The 24,702-nt window shown below is 46.2% G+C and overlaps 1 protein-coding gene across 1 annotated transcript in view; it reads left to right on the top strand.

Annotated features, from left to right (window-relative positions):
* Positions 1-3,719, top strand: part of LOC116893106 (serine/arginine repetitive matrix protein 3-like) — a 66,885-nt gene extending 63,166 nt beyond the window's left edge. Inside the window, exon 3 of the mRNA XM_032895045.1 lies at positions 3,192-3,719. Within this exon, the coding sequence (XP_032750936.1) occupies positions 3,192-3,198 (7 nt within the window). The 3' untranslated portion in view covers positions 3,199-3,719. The remainder of the gene's footprint in view (positions 1-3,191) is intronic.
* The last annotated feature ends 20,983 nt before the right edge of the window (positions 3,720-24,702 follow it).

Below are 24,702 nucleotides of genomic sequence, written 5' to 3'. Positions count from 1 at the left end.
ATGTATCCCTCCCCAGAGGAGAGATGTGGCCTCTTTGGCTCTTTCCAGGTATTCTAGATGAAGAAAGACAGTGGACCTGGGAGGAATTTTGAGAAATAAATCTGCCTGTAGCAGAATATCATTCCAGGCTGTGGCAAGCAGCGCCCTGGACACTAGGAACTTAAGAGAGGGAAGACAGTGACTGCCCTGAAGGAATTATAGCTTCACTAAGAGCTACAACCCCAAACTATGAGCAAGCAAGGCCAGGAGTTGCGACCAAGAGTAGTAGGCCGGAGGAGCTCCTACTCCCCCACCTCCTCACACCACAGGCTGCAGGGACCCCATCTTTGGGGAACACTCCCTTGACTCATAGGATAGCTATGAGGTGTGGAGGGGAGGAAACAACAGAAGCTGTCCCCCACCTCCCCGACCCCTCCTCCCTCCTTCCCCTTTTTGGAGGATGCTGGCTTTCAAGATAAGAGCAGGAAGCGTCTATTCTGTGGAAGGATGTTGAACAAACTGCCCACATCAACTGCCACCTCGACCGCCAGGTTTTAAATGTTTCGTGTGCATTTTTAGAGGTTTTTGCTCAGCGAAAGGAGGACTGTCTACAAGGCCTCGGGCTAAAGGAAATGTATAGTTCGGAAAGGTTTATTGTAGAGTCTGTTTTGGGGGTGGTTTTGCTTTAGTTCTGCTCTAAGAGGAACAGACAGTTATTTGATCATGCATGAAGTACAGACCAAGAATGCTTATCTCATTGTACTACCTGAAGTTCCGGGGAGTCAAACTTTTAAAAACAAAAACCACATTACTTCAAAGTTGGGTTTCGAGTTATCATTTGTATTTGGTTGTTTATCTAGATATTGACAAAACAGCCTATGCTTCCACACTAAACTAGCTTTTTCCTTTGTGGTTTTAGTCTGGTTTGACCCAGCCTTGTGCCTCTAGCTGTAGTCCTGTCCCCCAAAATCTCTGTGTGTTACCGGGCTTTATTCCTTATTGAAATGAGTCAACATGGCATTGGAAGGTAATGTTGAGCGTTCTTGTCAATTACCCTGGGAATGTGGAGGCAGTGTCCACCTTGGTTTTTCCCATTGCCTGACTTCCAAGCAAGCAGTCCTGCAAGCATCGTCTCTGGGTATTCTAGGGTGAGTGAAAGGGGTGAGGTTTTATAATAAACTGTTCTACAAAAGTCAGTTTTATCCACATTAACCACTTTCTGCCCAACACTCGGCCTCTGCCTTGGGTTTGGGTGTTATGTTATGTGGGGCCCTGTGGCATGCTGGGAACCCTCTGTAACTCTATGTGATTCGGCATTCTGCCTCTTCAGTATTTTTGATTCCTTCCCTAGGGAATGACATGATAGCACACGGTGTCAGATGCTACCGATAGATCGTGAATGCTGTTGGTTTGTTGTTAACACATGAATGTGTGATGCTGGGACTGTCAGTTTCCCTAAGTAGAGGACTACCATTGTTCCCTCCGTGTAATGCTGTTGATACCTGTGAGCTCTCTTTGTCCTGTGAGCTAAGTGCATGCCTTGGCAATAGGGGCTTTTTTATTCTTTAGGATTCTCTACCTAGATCATTATGCCACCTCAGAAATACACTTTACAAGTCTCCTTTTTAGTTCCGATGTCTTGTATTTTTTTCCCTTGCTTTATTACATTGGCTAAGATTCCCAGAGCAATGTTACATATTAAGGACCAAAGCAGATAGCCTTCATGCCTTTGGAAGTATCATGAGTACAGATTTTCCCGAGCAGATTTGACATTTCTCAGTTACCTGAATTAGTTTTCTGCTTCTGCGACTTTAAGACTATTTCCTAAGTTACCTTCTAAATTTGTAACCATATAATAATTTATAATAACTTGATATAATTTGTGCTGCAGAGACATTGTTAAATTTGTTTTAAAGCAACTAGCCTTGCCAGCACTATCATCCCAAGCAATCTGGTAGAAAGCAGCGTGGACCGAGCCAGCTATTTTAAAATAGAGACAACTGAAAATTGATCCTACCCTTTAACTGTTTAAGTGAGTAATCGTAACCCAGCCACATCTCCATCGCAGGCAGGTGAAAGGCTGATAAGCCTCATGGGAGGTTACCTGCTTCACCAACAGGAACACAGGGTTGTATCTATCAGCCGACGTACGGATAAACAGGCTGTGGGGGTGAAGTATTTGTTAGTAAAAGCGAGTGAAGCACTAGAGCATTCTATGGGATGGGTGGGACTCAGGAACATTATTCTCAGTGAAAGAATCTCATTGCAAAATGCCTATTTCTACATGTGAAACTATTTCTGCCAAATGTCAGGATGGGGAAATCCACAGAAAGTAGCTAAGTGGTGATCAGAGGTCAGGGCGAAGCCAGAGTGGTGGACAGCGAACTCATGAGAGTGTGTCTTCTTTTTGGATGATTAAAATGGTCTTAGATTAGTAAGTCTTTTTTTTTAAATTAATTTTATTTCGATGTGCATGGAGTGTTTTACCTGCATGGTATGCCTGTGTACACATGTGTGCAGACCCTGAGGAAAGGAGAAGCAGATAATATACCCCTTGGAACTAGAGCTACAGATGGTTGTGGATCTTGTCTGTGGTGGGAAGCCAATTCTAGTCCTCTGCAAGAGCAGCAAGCTGTTGGGCTGAGCCATCTCTCCAGCCTCTAACATTAGATTTTAATGAGGCTTACTAAATACCTGAGTATACTAGAAACCACTAAATTATGCATTCTAGGTGGGCAAGTATTATATATGCAAATTATATACTAATAATTCTTTTAAATGGGAAGAGCACACGGCTTAAGCTAGACAGAGATGACAGCAGGGGCGTGGAGTGAAAAGGTACCTCTAGCTTGAAAGGCCATCTCCAGGGAAGGTATGGGGACTGCTTCGGGTGAGACCTTACACCCCTCACTAGGGTTAATGACCTGTGGAAGTCAGGTCCTTGAGGGCTGGGTATGAAACACTTCAGACCCCGGGGAGCCACGTTCCACCCTCAATTGGCTGCAAGGGAGCACGAGAAGATCTGGTGCAGGACATAGGTGTTGAAAGCCTATGCATGCAGCAAGAAGAAATTACTATCACGATTAAGCAGTCTCCAGGAGACCCCGAAAAGGGTGTCAGGGACCAGCCCTGTTGGAAATAGGAGACCCAGGTGAGTACCCACATTGTCACCAGGAAACTAACGTTCTTCTTTTTCCTCCTTTCTCTTTCAGACTATAGCCCTCATTTTCCCTCGGTGAGTACATGATTTTCTAAAAATTGTTTCTGATGTATGATTGGTTTAGCTTAAAACGCCTGGGATTTAATTGTTATATAAGGTTTATCTTGTTGAGAAACAGGCCATATGGTCAGAGGGTGACATGAGAATTTAGTGCCTTAACTTGCTCAATGGCTCACGTCACACTTCTCAGTATTATTATTTTTTTTCTTTTTGCCTCCTGGCATTTGAAATATAGCTCAGCCACTCAATGTCCTGAGACGTATTGTTATGAGCCGTTCCCACATGCTTTCCTTTCTCTGTCCTGTTGTTTCTTTTACAACCTTATGTGGCACACATTCAACACCCATTAGTGTGCACAGCAGCACGTGACAGCCTGGTGGGGATTCCTTCTCATAAGTGGATCGGCTGCCATGGGGGAAACCGCTAAGAGGGTGCTTTACTGAGTGGCACTTTTGGTAAAGATGCATGAGTGTCATGGAATCTTGTACGCCGTCAGGGTTCCAGTAACAGCCAAATTCTACTTTGATGCCTGTACAACTTTAAACACCATGGCCCACATCTTGTTTTGTCTTGTTTCAGACAAGCTCTCACTATGTTCCCAGAGCTGGCCTCAAACTCATGGTCCTTCTGTGTTGGTATCCTTAGAAATGAGATTCCAGGCCTATACTGCCATCACCCCTTCATAGCCTTTTTCAAAAACATTTTTTAAAACTTTATTTATTTATTTATTTATTTATTATGGATACATTGTTGCTGTCTTCAGACACACCAGAAGAGGGCATCAGATCTCATTACAGATGGTTGTGAGCCACCATGTGCTTGCTGGGAATTGAACTCAGGACCTCTGGAAGAGCAGTCAGTGCTCTTAACCACTAAGCCATCTCTCCAGCCCCTTTCAAAAACATTTAAATCAACTTAATGCTGTTCCCCTTTTCAGAAGAAAAGGAGAAAGAGGAGTCTGAGAGTTTTGTCGTTTTGCTTGCCTGCTTGCTGAGACTGAGGCTGGCCTAAAACTCACTATGTAAACTAGGCTAACCTCAAATTCATATGATCCTCCTACCTCTGCCTCCTAGATATTGAGGTTTAGGACACACTCCACCAAGCCCCAAAGAATCTGAATTTAGAAATGGCTGGAATGTGATCACAAGAGGAGAAGAGAATGCTCAACTAATATGCTGTACTTAACGGCCATCACTAGAGTGTCAAGTAGGAAGTCCCATTTCCAAATGCACAGCCACCTTTGAAATATCTTTACAAGTGGGTCATGCTGCCACATGCCCATAAGCCCAGGACTTGGGAGGTGGAGGCAAGAAGTCTAGAGTTAAAGGCTAGCCTGGTCTACATGAGACCCTGTCTCAAATAACAAAATAAAAACAGGAACAACAAACTTTTACGTTGTTTCAGATTTTAAGGTTGTTATATCGGTTCCTTTGCCTGGTGGGCCTCCTCTGTGAGTCAAGGTGTCCTTCATTGGTATTTCTCCATTGGAACGTAAATGGGTGCAGTTTGCCTGATTTTATCAAAAGTGGGTTACTTGGATTGCTGTTTCTCTATTTTGGCAAGGTGGGTTAATGATAATCCATAACTTATCAAGCTAAGAAAGAAGGAAGCCTTCGTTTTGTTCTTTCTGAGTTTTATGGTCCTGTTATCTGTCGCATCTCGGTTAGATGTCATCTTTTATGAGTGTCCTCCAACTCTGTTTGGGTAAATGGAGACAGTGGGGACAAAGGGGAAGCTCATTGGAATCGCTCGTATAAGATAAGGCTGTAATTGCAAGTCAGCAATCCCTATTGTCTTGGAACATAAGCCAGAGGTGTTGGCTTGTGCATGTTGGCATGAATGCACATGAAACACGACACTGTGGATTTGAGTAGTTTGTTTTGTTTTTAATATGCCTGCCATGCCGGAGTGAAGTATTCATAGGTTAGGCCCCCTGGATTTATCTTTTGAAACACAGGACACAGATTCTGGTTGGCTATAAGCGTGTGACCTTTGTGCTCCTTGGCACTTCACGCTGGGCTGGCTTGTCCACAGCCAGCCTTCCTTCCTCCCATTCTAGCATTTCCGAGCCTCTTGGTCCACTGCCCTGGTGCCCAGCAGTGATCCAGCAGCTGTCCAAACGAGTGATCCTGTGACAACAGCTGCTAGCCTGGCCTCAGCTTCTCCACCCCCAGAGTCATGTTTAAAACCCAGCAATGCTAAACTGACTTCTGTGTGTCTGCGTTTCCTGTATGGATCTGGGATATCCAGGCAGCAGCTCCGATCCTCTTGGCCCCAACCTTTAACTCTGTGTCTGTTCTGCTTTAGTCAGCCACTCAGTTCCTGGCTTTAAAAATATGGGGCTGGGAGATGGCTCTGTGGTAAAGCGTCTTCTGCACACACTTGAGAACCAGAGTTCCAACCTCCAGCACCTACAGAAAAAGCCAAGCACAGAAGTGAGTGCCTGCAACTGCAGTGCTGGGAATGGGCGGGGCAGGAGAATCCTGGGGGCTGATTGGCCAGTCTGTGTAGCAGAACACCAATCAAGCTCCAAGTACACTGAGAGACTTTGAGTCAAAAGGTATGGTGATTGTGGAAGATGTCCCAATGTCAGCCTTTAGCCTCCACACATGCCAGCAAAGGCAAGTGCTCCCTAACACACACACACACACACACACACACACACACACACACACACACACACACACACACACACACACACACACTTTTGATTTCAGGAATCATTCTCTTTGACATGAGGCATATTTGAGGAGTGGATACGGTAACCTATTCTGCCTTCATTGGAACTCTCCCTCCTGGGCTGTAGACAAGATTCTCTGGCCTGTTTGGTTTCTGTTGACAAACATTTGAGACTTAGGCACAGAGTAAGATTTGAGTGACTGGTCAGAGAATGATTTCTAACTTCTGGCCTCTGAAACTGGCTTTTGGATGACTTGGAACTTTGGAAAGCCTGCTTGGGCAGTGAAGGTAAGTTCCCTGAAATTGGAGACTGTCATAAGCCCTCGTGTATGCTTTGTGTGATGGTTGTAGAGAAGCTAGACCGTCAACCCTAGCAGAATAAACACACAAGCCCCATCAAACCTCTTTCTTTCGACCCAGCTTTGCCCAGGAGGATGGGGATGTTTAAGGGAGATGTGCCCAAGCAAAGTTCAAAAACCCCAGCTACTATGACCACTGCTGCTCCCGTGTTAATATCAACACAGAATTAAGGCATTGGTTTCCAACTTCCAAAGAGTCATAGAATTGAGCCTTGGTATGTGCAGGCATCATACTGTATGTCAAAAGGCCTTCAGTTTACTGGCATCATTTTTGAATTTCCATTAAAAATAACCATATTAATATTGGCTTTCAAAAAAGGAGTCAAAATTAATCTCTTTTGTTTGGGAAGTCTTTTAAGCAAGAGTCACCCCTTTTAATTTTGCATCTAGCAATAAACTTAATAAAGTTCTTGCTGTGCATGTGTAAAGAGCTAAGCTCAATTCCCAACAAATATATAATCAGCTGGGCATAGAGGTAAACACTTGGAATCCTAACACCATGCAGACAGAGACAAGCCCAATTCCTGGGACTCACTGGTCAGCTGCCCTGGGAAAATTAGTGAGTTCCTGGTTTGGTGAGAACACCTATAAGTCAGAGAGCAATAGAGAAAAGCATCTGATGTGGACCTCTGGCTTCTTCACAGGCACATGCACACGTGCATACACACACATGTATGCACATGTCCACACACATGCACACACACGAACAGGCACATACACACACACACACACACACACACACACACACACACACACCCGTACACAAGCTCACACACCAAAGACAAAAGACAAAGCCGTGAACTTGTGGAAATAGTTCTGTCATGCTTATCTGTGGAGAGTGTCGCGCTGAGTGGGTTCCTGTGGTCCAGATTCTAATGCAATGAAATGTGAGAGTAAGGAATTTATGGAAGACTGATAATTAAGCTTTAAATACAATCTCCAGACTCTAGGAGCATCTCTACTTTAAAGCCTAAGGGTGGCCATGACCAAGAAAAAGCAAAGGATGCTGTAAAGTGATGGCCTTACTTTGGCTCATGGAAACACCAAGGCGAGAAAAGCTGAAGGAAAGTGCTAATATCAATGAGCAGCTAGGCATTCACCAGTTCACCAGTACTATGGCTCACCCTTCACACTGCCAAAGCATGTTTTGTTTTCCCCCCTGAGTCAGTGCTTCTTTGGTGGTGGTGTGAATGACCACGAGAGCAAGACAATAATCTGAATTTTCAAATAACAGTTCCTGCCCCTGGTCTTTGAGGTGGAGGCACCCTTTAGTGGAAGTCTGGGGTGACTTTAGGAGGCAGAGCAGAAGCTGCACGCCCTGAGCCAGCCTTTGGAATCACAGGAAGGAGCAAGAGCCAGTAAGCATAGCACAGGAAGAGGTGCAGCTCTGTAGGGTGTGTGGCCCCAGCCCTCGGTGAGCCCTTTGCATGTGCTTGGGCTTCCCGTTAGCTCCTGGCTCCCTGAGCTTCCTCTCAGATTAGTGGAGCTTCTGGAAGCAATGAAAGGTTCCTTCCACTGCTGACCCTCTGAAACCCTGTAAAGGTTTGGAATGTACTCTGGGAACCAAGGGTGACTCATGGCCTTCCAGTCTCAAACCCTAGGGAGCTTCCACCTTTTTTCTAGAAGTGCTTCCCAGAGGAGTCTGGTAGGAAGTCTATTGTCACACACAGAGGCAGGCAATCCCCACCAGTCATTCTTTCCACCTGAAGGGAAAAAGGAACTTGGGTTTTCCATTTAAACTCCTCTCTAGTCACCGCGCCCAAGGCCGACCTTGACATTCATCTCAAAAATCCATTTCTGCTAACAGAGAAACATGGATTCCCCAGGGCCAGGATGGTTGCCATGCGTCGTCCCAGTTGGACAAGAGGTAAAGAGGGAACCCGAGGGGAGCCTTTCTTGTCATTGTTAGATTTCTGTCATGCTTGCTTGTCATAGTATTTCTAAAGTACCCAAAATTTAGGTTAGAGAATATTATCAAGGCTTTTGCTAAATGCTCATTGGCAAGCATCTCTGCTAACTTTGTCTAGCCCTGTGCAGGAAACCTGGGTTTGTTCCAGAGTCAGTTTGGTCCCACAACAGCCCGAGCTGCCAGCCACTCACTGGACCCAGCAAGAAGCTGCTGTCTGGGCCTGGAAGGGTCTAGAGGGCCATCAGACCACCAGGGGTCAAAGGTGAAGTTGTTCTTTCTAGTGACCTGAACAATTTCCACCTATTATCAATTAGGCATTTTTATCATCGGGGTGCCTTCTTAATATCATTCTTTGGGATTGGATAGTAATTAAAAGAGGCCTACTGAGAAAGGAGGAGGAGGTACCTGAAACAGGGCATGAGCCAGGTTTTTGAGAAGTGTGTCTTTAGTGCAAGGGCCAGCCAACTCCCCCCCCTTGCCCTGTGAGGTTTTCCTGTCTTTGGAGCTCAAACCGTAGGAACAGATGGTGTGAGCAGGGCAGCAGCAGCTGCCTGGAGGGTGCCGTCATTCACAAGGCAGAGGCAGAAAGATAAGTCCCATGGTGGGTACAAGTTACAGGGAGATTTCTCAGACCCTCTGACCTCTGAAATAGGAGCAAGATCGGGTGCCAAATGCAAAGACAGACAGATAGTAGGGAACTTATTCTCAATGGCATCTCTACTGACATGAGTATGTCCCATGGCAGTTGAGACATCAAGTAACAGATTAGACAGCATCTTTGCAAAACCCACCATTCCGAACTGACTCTCTAGAACCCAGTACGATGCAAAGTTCAACAGAAGGTATTTAAAATGTTAGGGGAAGGATCCCCATGGAATTGCTGAACAAAGGGGCTTCACATCATGGGTTCTGTGCATGTTTTAACAGAAAGAGGCAAGTGCAGGAGGAAAAACTGGGTAAGGGCTGTTTTGTGGTGAGGGCTAGTCGGTTCTCAGCGACTTTTTAAAGAACATGTTGTTGATACCAGACAACTCCATGGGTTGATCTACAATGAGAAATGGTGCAGATAAATGAGACAGAGAAGCTCATGGGTGTAGCTCCAGAATCTGGGAGACTGAGACAGGAGGATTGCTGTGAGTTCGAGTCTGGTCTAGGCTACATAACGAGATGTTGAGATGTGTGTCTGCTGAGGCTGCCATGTCACCATGTGGTGGCTGAGGAACAACCTTCCGATGTTGACAGTAATGGTTATTTGGAGAGCAGGGCTTGGTCTGTTTCCTGTTTTGCTAGGTGATTTACATACCTTATGCTTAAAGCACAGATTTAATTTCTTATAAGGTACATCCAATATAGGACACTTGACAGCTTATAAAGCACATCCAAGTTTATTATTAGGCGGGCCTCATACATGCTTGGAAACAGTCTGGGGGTGCCTTGCTACCTCCATCTTGAAGATTAGAAATCAGAACCAGGGGCTGGAGAGATAGTCAATGAGTAAGAGCCTTTTCCTCACAAGTTTGAAGACCTGAGTTCAAATCCCCATTGACAGTATAAAAGATTAGGTATAGTCACATATCTGTAACCCCTGGAACACCAGTGCTATGCCAGGGACAGACAGGAGGATCCCTACAGTGTGCTGGCCATAGCCTAGTTACACATTCAAAGAGGGACTGTCTCAGGGAATTAGGCAGAGGGGTAGAACAGGATAAGAAAACCTCTCTTTTGGCCTCTTATCCTACGTTAGTACACCTCTCTCTCTCTCTCTCTCTCTCTCTCTCTCTCTCACACACACACACACACACACACACACACACAAACACACACATGCAGACAGACAGACAGACAGACAGAAAACCCAGGCAGGCTGAAGAAGTAAGCCAACAGCACAAGCAGTAAGATTTGTTGGTGCCAGAACCTGGTAACATTATAGTTTGCATTCCTCTGTGTGTGTGTGTGTGTGTGTGTGTGTGTGTGTGTGTTTGTGTGTGTGTGTGTGTGTGTGTGTGTGTGTGTACATATGAATGCAGGTATGCAAGGGTGGCAGAGGCATCCTCTGTAGCAGAGACTATAGGCGGTTGTGAGACATCTGACACGGGTGCTTGGACTATCCAAGTCCTGTATAGGAACAGCATATGCTCTTACCCACTGAGCCCTTTCTCCATTTCTACATATGCTACCCTGAACATGAACTATGTGCCATTTCCTAAAGTCGACTAATAGACAGATCTTGGCAGAGCTGTTTGAAGACCTGAGTTCAAATCCCCATTGACAGTATCAAAGTATCCACTAAAGAAAACCAACAAATCCTTCCCAGTGTCTACCTGGCAGAGTCCTTTTCATCCTTAAATGCCAGTCCGCTCTCCTGCCCATCACCCAAGGTGAGGTCATACAGACAGAAAGAAGGGACTCCATTATGAAAAATATTATTTTACAGAGATCGCACCAACAAATCAAAGCATTCTACGGGCCATGCACATGGCTGGCGGGTGGGTCCATTGTATTTTGGAACAACTTCATGACCATCAAGTTGATCTTGGCCAGGTTTCCCAGAGATTTCCGCATGTTATCTGCTAAACAAACTCACTCTTCCAATTTCTTTTCACACCCTGGCTGGGTTTCCTTCCAGCACAGCCTGTCCTCTCCCTCACCGAATGTTTAGCAGTGTCTCCTGCAGGCTCATAGTTGTAAAAAACAAAAAACAAAAAACAAAAAAAACAAGTCCTCTGGGGGGCCCGGGAGAGCCTTGGTCAATAAAGTGCCGGCTGTGCAAGCATGAAGACCTGAGCTCATGTCCTTGGAACTCACATAAAAAGCTGGGCTTGGTGGCACACATCTATAATCCAAGTACCAGGGATGTGGAGACAAAAAGACTCCTGAGCCTCCCTGGCCAGCCCATCTAGATAACTCAGTGAGCCACAGGTTCCATGAGAGAATCAGAAAAAAAAAAAAAAAAAAAAGTAAGGGAGACACTCATCACCATCAGCTTCTGGTTTCCACCCATACCTCATGTATGAACACACACACACACACACACACACGCACACACACACACTCAACCTAGATCTGACTTAGTTTGTAAGGCTAGTGTCTGAGGCCTTGCCCTAGCAAGAATGAACGTGAATTTTGTGCAGGAGTTTAGAGGAGACCTGGATCAGGGCAGATGGTAAACCAGTGGAGACCAGTAACCTGGTAATCTGATGTCTTTGTTTGAGAAAAGACCAAATGACTTGGACACGTTCCTTCATCCGAGTCACACCTTCCTTGTCTAAGATATTAAGGACTGGGTAAGGATTTTTACAAAGGTCTCATCAAGACAAAAGTCTGCGATAGCTGGATTTGTGCTAATGACAGAGGTCCCCAGCAGATAATGACTGCGGTGTGTCAACCAGACTATGGCCTGTGAGGTTAGTCCCTACTGGGCTGGGTTTGCAAGTTATTATCTTTGTGATGATAATCTCTGTTTTGACAGCAGCTGTCCTGAGGCCCTCCTCTCTGCCCACTTCTATTTGCTCTCAACTGCTAAAAAAAAAAAAAAAAAAAAAAAAGGCACTGTAGGAAGGTTTTGTTAATGGAAAACTTTTATTTGAAAAGCAGTCAGTTTTCTTCCCATTCTGCTGCTAACAGGCAACAAGCAACAAGAATAAACAAACACTGGGGTTCCGTGAATTTTGGCTGTAGCTAGATGGTCAAGCACTTGTCCATGTGCCAGAGGCTAGAGGTTTCATCCTGAGACATGCAGAGCAAGAGGGTGGCTCTCCACTGCCCTCAGATTCTGTCTACGGAATCCTTCTGGGAGGCACAAGGTGCTTTATTTCACTCATGGGTGTGGTTCCATGCAAAGGCCAGTTAATATGCTTAGAAACCGTGGACACCCCAATATTGCCCCGCCCCACACTAGGGGAGTTTGGCAGAGGTCAGATTGAAAACATCTTTGAGATGTTAGCAGTTCCTCATGCCCACCATCAGTCCCAGGATTTCTGATTTGCAAACCTATTTTGGCTTCCCTCCAATATGAAGCCAGCTCTGACATTCTCTTATGCCGTTTCCTGTTGTGGGTGGATTGCTTTAATTTTTAATGAGTGATTCACTGTCCGAGGCCGTGTGTTTTCCTCCTGTTGAGCTGAGTATTAAGTCATGTTTCCTTTAAAACATTATTTTTGAGATCAACCGAGCAATGTGGTGCTCAGCTGTGGAGACAAAGGGACCCAGCCATGTCCCTGAAAGGATGGCATTTAACCTGCCCTGGGAAATGACAGTTAGTGTGTGCTGTGCAGGTCTCCAAAGAGGAGAGAGACTGCCTCTTAAACAGTCAAACCTTTTCTTTTATCTCAGTGCTTTCCAGAGCTCTGTAATTTTAAGAAGAGCTTTCAGGGTTTTTAGTGTTACTCTTGAGCCCCTTGGAAAGCCTCATGCTAGGCATCCCTGTGGGAAAGCGTGGTCAGGACATCAGTTGTCTCCTTGTTGTAGGTCTTTCTTCCTGTCTGTTATTCACTCCTGTCTGCTCATAACCTTCGTCACAATCAGCATGAGAAATATACCGATCCCCCCAGAGCAGCTCCTCTTCTTGGGGGATCCCTCTCTTGCCAAACTCTCACCAAGTGCCTCTCCTATAGGAGGTAACAATTTGTGGACCACCCTGGCCTTATGAGCACTGAGCAAGGGGCCTGCTGGGAAAGTGGTCCCGGCTTTCCCTATAACTAACTCAGTGAGACCCCAGAATCATAGTTTTACAGTGAAACCTGTGGACTTGGGAGTGCAGGAGAGTGATAAACACGCCCCCCAAAAGTCTCACAGAGGCAGCAGCAAGATGAGCAGGGCAAGTGGCCTGCTAGATGGGGGGAGATTATGAAGAAAAAGTGGCAGTTGCAAGAATGAGGAATAGTGAGATGACTCAGCAGGTAAGGGCCTTTGCCTCAAGCCTGGTGAAGGGAGTTCAGGCTCACATGATTAAAGGAGGGAACCAACTCCTTCAACTTGTTTGCTCTCTCTCTCTCTCTCTCTCTCTCTCTCTCTCTCTCTGCTCTCTCTCTCTCTCTCTCTTTCTCTCTCTCTCTCTCTCTCACACACACACTACACACACACTACACACACACATGCACACTTGTACTACACACACACATATATACACGCAAGCACATAGACACGCACATAGACATGCACACACACTAAATGTTTGTAAGAAGCCCAGAGTCAATGTTATTAATAAGGCAGTTGAGGAGATGCGACAGCTATACTTCAGGGGAAGCAATTCTCCAGAGAGCAGTCTTGCTACAAGTGAAGATTCCTAAAACTACAAAGGTAGCCGCTGAGGGTGTCCTGCTTTGAAGAGGAGCTGCTTTTTGTTTGTTTGATGCAGGGCCTAGCACACCCTAGGCAAGAGTTCTGTTCTTGAGCCCCATCCCTCCACTCCCATCCTCCAATATACCAATCTTAGCCGGACGTCTAGCGCCCGGGCTCAGGAGGTGCTAGTGCAGAACAGAGGAGACAGGGGGCTGTGCCTGGCTCTCCTGAGCTCACTGGGCCTAGGAGACACATGTACACGCTAGCAGAAAGACAGCGAGCTGGAGCAATAGCCTTCCTCCTCTTCTTATTCCTATTCCATCCTCTTGGGTTTTAGATGCTGATCTCCCTGTATCTAAAACCCCAGCACCCTGTTGGAAATCCAGATGCCTCATCGGGGAACCCAACTCCGAGTTGGAAGCCTGAGGTCCTCCTCAAAAGCCTAGGAACCACAGAACCATATCTGTATCTAGATTGTACCACAAGCCCAAGAGCTGATTAGAAAGCCAGCCAGCACTGATAGGAGGTCCTGTTCCACAACCCAAACTCCTGGTCAGAGAGCCATGCCTCTGATCAGACATTCGTAACAGCCATGTGGACAGCAGCCTCCATCTTTCACCCAAGTGTGCTGAGCTCCTAAACCTCTTCGGGTTTAGAAATAAGACTTGTTTTATTTTGAACTTGGTGTTGGGCTCCAGTCCACTTTCTGACTGTGTCTGCTGTGCATACAGCTGTGTCCTTGTGATACGATTTTATATTTTAGTTGGAAAGCCAGTAGCCACGAGAATTAAAGGAATGGACAGCCTGCTGCTTCCAGCCTAGATTTGGTGAAAGACAGAGTCCTACGGGGGTGAGGGGTGTCTAAGATACTGGGGGGTGATTGTCTGAAGTCCTCAGGCCAAGAGTCAGAGATCTCCCTCCTTGAAGGTCATTGCTGAAAGAGAACAAAATACCACAGGGAGGGAGAAGGCAAACCTAGGACAGATACTGGCCCACTGACACAGAATCAACAGTCCAGCTGAAGGCAGGACTTATTTTTCCTATTTCCCGTTTCCTACTCAATGCACATTTTCTGTAGTACGTGACTCATAACTTAAATCACGCTTGGTCGGATCTCAGCCCAGGGCAGAGGAACATCTATTTTATCCCATCTGACTGTGACAGGAGGCCGAGGGCCATCACTGGTGAATGAACTCATTGTCTTTGAGTCCCCAGGACTTGCCCAGCACCTAGCAGATCTGAGAAGGCTTGAAAACTAATCTGTGACTGTGCGAGCAAATGAGCAGAGCAGCATGGGGAGAAGGCATTCTTTACTCAGCCCAGGGCAGCACTCACGGTGAACAAGCCAGACGCATCAAATTCAGGGTCACTTGATCAAAGGGCACAGAAGAAAAGCTCCATTCTTTTCTTCTCGGTCCCCTCTGGACCCGTCTTAGTCAATGTTGCTTACTTTACTTCTCTCTAATATCATGCTCCCTCAGGCAGCAGGGTACTCTCAGGCCTCGGACTTGGCAGAAGGAGGAAGGCCACACAACCTCCATTCTCCTCTGCCTGAGCCCTGTCTTCCGCAGGGCAGTTAGGGGAGAGGCAGACAATAGAAGAAGAACTTCAGGGAATGTGGCAGAATGTGGACAGGTGTACATCCCAAGTACATGGGGTGTCTGCCAGAGCCCATTTTACCTGCAAAACACAAACTCAAAAGATAACAGATTTAGAATGAATTTTAAAGCAAGAGTTCAGAGTCTCAGGCCTCTAGACAGGGCTTTCCTGATCACATTCCTCTGGAGCCAACACTGCGGGTGAATCGTGGTCAGTTCACTGTGTGCTCACCCATGGGGGTGGTAGAAACAAGAGTATATGTCCTTTGCAGTTAGAGTCTAGTGACCCCTGATTTCTTACCTGTTTCTGGAAAGGTCTTCCCTGTCTGTCACACCCAATACCCAAGGCCTAGTGCACATGCCCTAGCTTTCTGTCCTACTGCATTCTGCTATCATGAAAACATATCCCACTGTTTAGGCCTGCTGTGTTTGTCTATCCTTTCATCATGAGATCATGGGCCTTCTGAACAGATCTCTCTCTCTCTCTCTCTCTCCCTCTCTCTCTCTCTCTCTCACACACACACACACACACACACACACACACACACACACACACACACACACACACACTGGTGGCAACATGTACCCAGAGAAAGATTAAAATCAACTAACACCCCATGTATCCCGGGCACTTTTCAGTGGTCTTCCTTGTCAGCACTACTGGTTCCTGTGACCTCTTTGCAGGATATGGTCAAGTATACTGTGATGTTTTGTGACTGTGCAGGCAGGAGTCAGATGGGCATGTTGATACGTCCAGGTATCTCTGCTCGGTTTACAGAGAAAAGCCTTGCTCTGGTTCTATGCCAGTTCCTATGCCAGTCAGAACTACACTTTTCAGTTCAACTTGGAGTTTTGATGCCTCTTGTCTTCCCAACCCCCACTTCCACAGTTTCAAAGAGCTGATATGCCCGCTGATCAAAGCCACTTATGACCATTGAGCTCCCCTGTCTTGATGTTTTTATTCACTTAAACCTGTGTCCAAAAATAAGGCCCTGGAATCATGTGATAGTTTCATCTAACAAAGAATGAACCTGTTTGCAGCATCAGTGCTGTGGTGCCTCTTTCCATGTGGGCAGGGTGGCAAGAGAGGCCTCCAGGGCAGCATGGCTCTAATGTTCAACATCCAGCAGACTCTCCCATCTCTCTCAGAGATGAGGACAAACGGAACATCTCCTGATTTCTAGACTCAAAAATGAGGTGAAAGGTATGGCTGGCAATGGCACAGACAACCACCAGATTCATGTTAGGGATAGCCACTCAAGATCTCCTGAGCCCCGATGCCTAGTTTCCCCCCGTCCATTTCCTTGAAGATCAGGATGTGTATGGCTTCCTGCTAAACTTGTCCCTAAGTCTGAGTAAGCTAGAAGGACACTTTGGCTATTGTCACTGGGGCAGCCAATGTGGATATGGCCAATACAGAGCAAAATGGAAAACTATGTCACTGAGGAACTTTGTGGGGGTAACGGGGTATTATTCCACTTTCCTGTTAGATGGAAAAACAGGGGAGTAGGGAGGCTTAGTTTTCATAGAACCCATGTTAGGTGTCTCAAAACTCACCTGAACTCTAGCTCAAGAGGATCCAGTGTCCCCTTCTGGCCTCCAAAGTTAACTGTACTCATGTAAACCACGCACGCACGCACGCACGCACGCACACACGATTGAAAGTGGGTTTCAATAAGGTTCTCAAAGCCTGCATACTCTCCAGGTCATAGATCCAAAGTAGCCTCACAGAGTTGCCCATGATGGCCCGGCTGACGGTCTAAAGATTGAACCCGAGCTGTTGAATTGGATGGGGCCCCTGGCCTTCTATGATTTAATTAGCAACATCTGCAGTAGGTTGTTTTAAACACCCACGTGGAAAACTAGTTTCCAATAATGGTGCTATATTCAATTATTTTTTAAGGGAACCACAGGTTAGCTACAGTGAGAGCACCACCTCCATTTACTGAGCGCCAAAGGAAAGTAGTCCATTTACGAACCTCATCATCCCTCCTTGCCCCATTTTGCATTCTGTCCGTGTTGATCCTAGCCACACATGCACACATTAAAAAGTTATCTTAGCTCACCTTGAACCAAATGGATCTGACCTCTATTTATAAGATGTGCCTTACTGTGAAAGAAGGAGCTTTCTTTCAGAGTTCAGCAAGCCATCTATCTGCCTCTGGCTGGGTCCTGTGTTAGATGTCAGCCTTGGGGTGAGTCTCATTTCTCTTGGAAAATTCATGTCGTGGACATCTTGTTGCTGGGAATCGGTATGATTGGCTTTTCGTTTCAGAGTGATGTCAAGGCTCATGTTACTCCCAGTGTGGACACGGAGCGGTGAGTGATGTCTAATTATTTGGAAAGGAGTAGCTTTCTTGAAGGATGTGCTGTGTTGGGAGCTTCTGTTGCCTGGCAACATGTAACTTTACCGGTGTGTCACCAAAGGCATTTCAAGGGGCTAGAAACACACACCGAGACAGCTGCAGGTTAAGAGGAGAACCTGGAAGCTGCCCTGTTAGAATCACTGCTTCCACGGTAGAAAGTAAACCCTGAAGAGCAGGTGTGGGTTGGGAGCTGGGTGCACAGCACATGCTCACACAGGTATGAAGGAAGGCTAGCCCTGTTTTCCCTTGCGTCTTTCTATCTGTTAGGTTAAAGTCTATTCAAAATTCTCTCTCTCTCTCCCCCGTGTGTGTGTGTATGTGTGTGTGTGTGTGTGTGTGTGTGTGTGTGTGTGTGTACACTTGTGTGCAGATGCCTGTGCAGAGACTTGTGTGGAAGCCAGTTGTGGACATTAAGGGTCTTCCTCTATTGCTCCCTTCCTTCCTTCCTTCCTTCCTTCCTTCCTTCCTTTCCTTTCTTCCTTCTTTCTTTTCTCTTTCTTTTGGCAATGTCTCTCGTTGAACCTACAGATCACCATTTCAGCTAAACTGGCTGGTCAGGGAGCCTGAAGATCCAAGTGTCCCCACCCTCCCAGCACTAGAGCTACAGACCAGCACGACGTCTGGTCTTTCCACATGGGTGTTGGGATTTGAACTCAGGTTCTCTGGCTTGAACAACGGGTACTTTACTCACTAAGCCATCTCTCCAGCCTCATCAGATCCCTCATTTCCAATAATACTGCATCAGTCTAAAGCCTGCTTCTGAGTATAAATGCCTAGAACTTTCTTTTGCCCTCTTTGCACCACCGCGTCAGGGTGCAACTCCTGACTATCCAGCCCACCACCTAACTGTCCACTTCTGTGCTCAGTCTCATTCCCTGACAGAAGCTGTTCTTACGAAAACACTTCTAATGAGGAGGGAGGAGGTCGGCTGTGCACTCAGGCGCAGGGCTAACATGCCCAGGCTGCTACTGTAAATGTCGCAACCCTCATTTCTTTTTGAGGTGGGTGTTGTAAGAGGTGTGTCCATTTATGATGGCAGCCTGCATCTGAGGTCCCCACAGCGTTCTTTCCTATGTAGAGAATGTTTCCTTTGTGTCGCTAAAACAACAAAACTCCTCAGCCTGCAGTCACGCCATGGGGAGGAGACTCAGGAAGGGGATGTGAGGGACAGAGAGAGAGAGAGAGAAGAGAGAGAGGGAGAGAGAGGGAGGGAGAGACAGAGAGAGAGAGAGAGAGAGAGAGGGAGAGAGAGAGAGAGAGAGAGAGAGAGAGAGAGAGAGAGAGAGACAGAGAGACAGAGAGAGAGAGACAGAGAGAGAGACAGAGAGAGAGACAGAGAGACAGAGAGACAGAAGAGAGAGAAGAGAGAGAAGAGAGAGAGAGAGAGAGAGAGAGAGAGAGAGAGAGAGAGAGAAGAGAGAGGGGCGGGAGTGTGGGGGGGTGCGAAAAAAGAAGGGAGAGGGAGAGAGAGATAGAGCGAAAGAGAGAGAGGGGAGTGTGCGGACACAAGAGGTGTGTGTGTGTGTGTGAGAGAGAGAGAGAGAGAGAGAGAGAGAGACAGAGAGAGAGAGAGAGAGAGACAGAGAGAGAGAGAGAGAGAGAGAGAGAGAGAGAGAGAGAGATCCCACAACTAAAATGATTCAAACTTGGATTAACTTAATTTCTGTCAAACATAGAAACAGATTTAGTGTTTCCTTGTTGGGGTCCAGCTTCAGAAGTACCTGCTTTTCACAAATAGCAGCCACTAATATCCAGGGTATCTCTCCCTTCTTAATGACACCCTCCTGTTGAAGTGGAAGTTGACACCTGCCCTGAGCATCCTGATTGGCAGGAAGAGTAAAGGGAAGCTTGCAGTGGCCACTCTCAAGGCAACTTCCTCTACCCTCTGCAGCTGCTGCTAGCCTAAGCCATCAGAACTCTACTCAAAAGCCGAATCCTTGGGTTAGACCCTCAGAGGATCACCATCCGGGAATTCAAGTCCAGTTCGGAGTTTGAGTGGTTCATCTCTCAGGAAGCCAGGGCATGGAAGGCAAAGAAGTTCAATAGCCCTCATATTTCTTAAGGTAGAGTTCTCAGAGATAGATTAAGTACTGTGTGTGTGTGTGTGTGTGTGTGTGTGTGTGTACATGTGTACATGTGTACATGTGTACAATAGGGAAACCAAACTTATTCATTGAAGAATGTTGGCGTGCAATGGGGAAAACATGCTTATTTATTGAAGAGTGTGAGGTAGTTATTTTTAATAATAACTTGCCACAGCTTAAAATCACTTGAGAAGAGAGCCTCCATTGAGGGATTACCTAGATTCAATTGGCCTGTAGGCATGTCTCTGGGGATTGTCTTGATTCTTAATTGTCATAGAAAAACCCAGCCCATTGTGGGTGGCACCATTCCCTAGGCTGGGTCCTGAATTGTGTAAGAGGAGAGAAAACTATCTGAGCAAAAGCAACAAGCAGGCAGCATGGGTGTGTTTGTTCTTCTCTCCTATTGACTGCGGATGTGATGTGACTAGCTGCTTGAGTTTCCGCCTTAACTTGCCCTTAGAGATGGGACTGTAACCTGGGAGTGTAAGCCTAATGAGCCTTTTCGTCTTCTAAGATGCTTTTGATTGGGGTGTTTCATCACAGCAACAGGAATAAAGCTAGATCCGAGTGAATTTGGCAGACTTTCTAAGAAAACATGTAGCTTTTTTTTTCTTCATTATTTCTCCTGTTTAAAAATGATTTTGCACATTATCGATAGTAGTACGGATGTTTTCCCTAACCGTGTAATGCAGGGACTAAGTTGATACATTTTAAGATGCTATATCCTTTTCCAAGTCCCGCTGCATCCTTCACATTTATGCCAGCATGCACACACATGGTCGTCTGAGCTGCCCTTCAACACTGTGGGGCAGAGCTAAGAGTCCATTTAATGATGTTGTACATGACGAGTTGTTTGTTTTCAGAAAAGCCTGTACCATGTGAGGCAAACGGTTTGATTTAAGTGTGCGATGTGACTGCGATTGCAAACTGAACACACAGCAGCAATACTGCAGCCATCACCATGGCAACCAGTGGAAATAATGGCCCCCTTCGGGAATAAAAGAGATCTCAGATCCCTTCGCAATCAGCGGCGTTGGCGGTTTGCAGTAGAGGTGGTTTTCAGTGATTGCTTCAGACCCTCTTTATGGACAGAAAATGAATGGGCAAGAAAATTTTGAGAAAATAAATGGATTTACAGACAACTCATGTGATAATATAAAGCCATGAAGGAAAGCAAGACAGCTGAGGAGCAAGTGCCCAGGCCCTTCCACCCTCAGGACTGTCCCCTGGCTGTTAGAAGCCTGGCCCCTGTCTGTCCCCTGGCTGTTAGAAACCTGGTCCCTGTCCTTGTCACAGAGAATGACTTTGGACAATCCCTGTTGTCCTATGTGGCCATTAGAGACTTTGGACATTTTCTTATTGTAGGCAGAAATACTAGTTGAGCCACAGGAAAGAGAACACATAAATATGCAATGCCACATAGAAAGCACACGGAAAGCACTCAGTGCACGGTACTTCAGATTTAGATAAAATTAAAATGAGTACCTAGATTGCTCACAAGAGCTGTATTAGTCTTTCAAAACATAAAATGTAGGATACTTCAGCCTGCAGCAATCCTGGAAGGATGAAGTGCAGCTGTAGGAGTGTCCCTGTCCCTCTTGCAGGGCCTGATGCTTTGTTAAAACTCTTGATACACATTTGGGGTGCTGATGCCCTGAGATGCAGAAATGAAGTTTATTCATGAAGTTGTGTGTTTCCGGGGATTTGATGAAATCCTGAGTTTACTTGTGGAACCTGAAGTAATGACCCTATCTGAAGAATGATCCACTCCATCACAGGGGAAGGGGAGTTTCCTCAAGACTAGGCAACTATGGGAGCTTCAGGCTTCCAGATAACAGGATGAGAAGGAAAACTGAGAGTTTATTTCCCTTTTTATTAAAGGATGTGCTTCGGGAGAGGTAAGAGATGATTTTGATAAGAGAAGTTACCTCTCCAAGGTCATGTCTGAAATAGAAGTGTTTTCTACACGGAGGGGAGTGGGAGCCGTTAGTCAATGGATAGAGTGTTTCAGTTTTGGCAAGGTGCCTCAAGTCCATGATACTTCACTACTGTCTATTATCTGTTCGAGCTTCTGTTAAAAGGGTAATGCTGATTTAAGTGTGTGTGTGTGTGTGTGTGTGTGTGTGTGTGTGTGTGTGTGTGACAATAAAAGGGAAATATCTCTGGACCACATTCAAGGAGAAACGCTAACTGTTTGCCTAGGACACTCGGCCTCATGGCTTCTTCACTTCGTGTTGCAGTTCAGTGAGCTTGGCTCAGATAGAGTCCTTTGAAAGTGAACTGGTGAGCACCGATTTTCATTCAAGAGCTGAAATGAAACCCCAAGGGGAGCCCATGACAGAGACCTCTTATTGTGCTTTCTCAGTCCCTGTAGGCTGGGAATCCACCTTGGCCTGGGCATGGGGCCCTCTCGAGGTTCACTCCTCTCTATGTTTGGTGAGCAGAAGGTTTCTAACTACCAGGGATACTGTTCACTAGGATGGCCTTGTATTTTATCTTTTGCCATCTTTTATTACAACTTTTTTTTTAATCAGTGGGATGCTATAATTCCTGGTTGTCAACTTGACTACGTCTGGAATGAACTACAATCTAGAAATGAAGGGCGTACCTGTGATCCAGATCTTGAGGCCAGAAGCCCCAGGTTTCTGACCTGGATCTTGACATGGGGTGACACACACTTTTGATCCAAATCTTGAAGCATAGTGATCATGAAAAGCTTAGACCCAGGCAAGGCAGTATACACTATAAATCCCAGGAGAGTTGAGGCAAGCAGATCTCTGAGTTTAAGACCAGCCTGGGACAGAGCAAATTCCTGATCCAGGCGGGGTGGTACACACCTTTAATCTGAGCCATACCTTCTGCCAGAGGCCTACATAAGGATAATGGAAGAAGAAAGGCTCTCTCTTCTTCACCTGCTTGCACTTACGTGCCAGCACATCTGTTGGAACCTACTTCTTCAGGATTCCAGCTTCTACAGAAGACCAGCTGAAACAACTAACCTCTTAGGTCTGGGCACTGGATTCTCAGACTTCCCATTCACAGCTGCCCATTGTTGGGTTAATTGGACTACAGACTGTAAGTCATCACAATAAATTCCCTCGATATACAGAGCCATTCCATACATTCTGTGACTCTAGAGAACCCTGACTAATGCAGATGCTCTGGATGACAGATTTACCTTCATGTATTTATTCCAAGAAACGCTCCCTTTTGTAAATGCTCCCTGCTGGATTTTTGCTATAGCCTCTCTTTAAGACCAGATCTTGTTATAGATCTCTGACTGGCCTGAAACTCACTATATAGACCAGGCTGACTTTTGCCTCCTAGACTTATACAGGCATGCAAGTCATCAAAATGTAAGAGCCAAATGTCAGTTGGGCAGTGGTGGCATACTCCTTTAATTCCAGCACTTGGATAGCAAGGGCCAGAGGATCTGTGGTCTACAGAGTGAGTTCCAGGACAGCCAGAGCTGCACACGGAAACCCCATCTCAAACAAACAAACAAAACAAAACAAAACAAAACAACCCAAATGTCCATTAAGCTAAGAGGAGAGGTTTAACATCTCAGACAAACGTCTTTGGACTAAGATCGAAATGTTGGAGGTTGTTTAGGAACTGTCCAACAGGAAGTGCACTGAGCCCTGATTTGATATTCCCACACTGGAAAAGGAAGTTTTTTTGTCGATGTTTATTTAGGTTTTGTTGTTTTTGTTTTGTTTTCATTGTTGTTGTTTTCCCTAGCTGAATTGCCTTTTTCCTCTCCTTTTTTTTATTTTTTATATATTTATTTATTTTTTGGTTCTTTTTTTCGGAGCTGGGGACCGAACCCAGGGCCTTGCGCTTCCTAGGCAAGCCTCTACCACTGAGCTAAATCCCCAACCCCCTCCTTTTTTTTAAAAAGCATACTGCTTACAGCTTAAGACTCTGCCCTTTTGACTGTTTTGCATATGTTCAAACTGTCTTTAAATTGCTAATGATGCTGCTGTGTGGTTAAGGAACACAGACACTGGCTTACCTGTGAACAGCTTCTAGTGTTTGTGAGATCAGCCTTCCCACTGAGAATAAATACCAGGCCTGATTGTAGGTGGTGATTCCTTTCAGTCAGTTTGTCTGTAAGCCTCAGTCTTTTTGCTGCACAAAGCCGAGAAAGCATTACAACCTCTTGACTCTCCACCAAAGGGCTTAGCAGCTGCCATGGTTCACTCTAAGAATTCCGATAGAGTTCATGGAGGTCACTCTCCAGAAATCCAGAGCAGAAGTATTCAGAGGCATCCACAGTCAGTGTCCATAGGTGACAGTGTCCAGGGTTCAGCATCTACAACTTCCCTGGGAGCCGTGGACAATGGGAGGGTCCCTGCACATGTGACCCTCCACGTAGCACATCTCTAGCAGGATCACTGTTGTGGGTTTACAAATGCTGGGGAGGACAACAGGACAAAGACAGGGCTCTGTTACCTTCCTGTAAGCTTGGGATCTGCGATAACTGCTCTGTATTAAAGAGAAGCCTCCTCATGGGTGCTCCTGTGGGTGAGTGTAGGGCTAGGCGTGTGGATATGTGTGCATGCGCGCTCTGTAGGCAGAGGACACAAGGAAAGGTGAGAGGCTGTTCTGTGGAACTTGAAAAGGCTCAGGAAATGTTGGCTTTAAGACTTTGCTTCCAAAGACTGGCTTGGTCACTTGGCGTGCTAAAGAAAAGCTCACAGAACGAGAGATGGGAGCACTGGTAGATTGCCAGGGCTCTCTTTGCAAGATATTCTAGTGTGTGGGTGTATCTGGGATGTTTCTCTGTTTTTTGATAGCCACTTAAATCCGTCCACTCCCGAATCACTTCTCCAGAGGCTTTCCAGCATTGCTGCTTGACCCTGGGATGCATCCCCCCTCTATCCCCCATCCCCACCCCACCCCCCCACCCCCCACCCACCCCACCCCCGCACTCCAGGCAGGCTTCACAGACTGGGGGCTGGCCCTGGAGGAAATGCTCTCATGATAGACCATGGGCTCTACATCCTGAAGCTCTGAACCTCCTGGGGGTGCTGAAGTGTTCTGGGGAGCAATAACCACAGGGGGGGGGAACGTGGTTCTCACATTAGGGAAAGCAATCACATGTTAGTGGTCACTCATGAAGAGGCTCCATGATTGCCTGTAGTGAGCTTTTGTAAACATTGCCAGGCTCTGAAGGTCCTGGATCCTCCTTTCTGTCCTCCTTAAATAGGCTCATACTGTCCTTT

The sequence above is a fragment of the Rattus rattus genome, chromosome 2 (genome assembly GCF_011064425.1).
Source record: "Rattus rattus isolate New Zealand chromosome 2, Rrattus_CSIRO_v1, whole genome shotgun sequence".
In the NCBI taxonomy this organism is placed as follows: Eukaryota; Metazoa; Chordata; class Mammalia; order Rodentia; family Muridae; genus Rattus; species Rattus rattus.
Note: the sequence above shows the minus strand (reverse complement) of the source record. Positions and strands in the feature narration are given on the sequence as shown.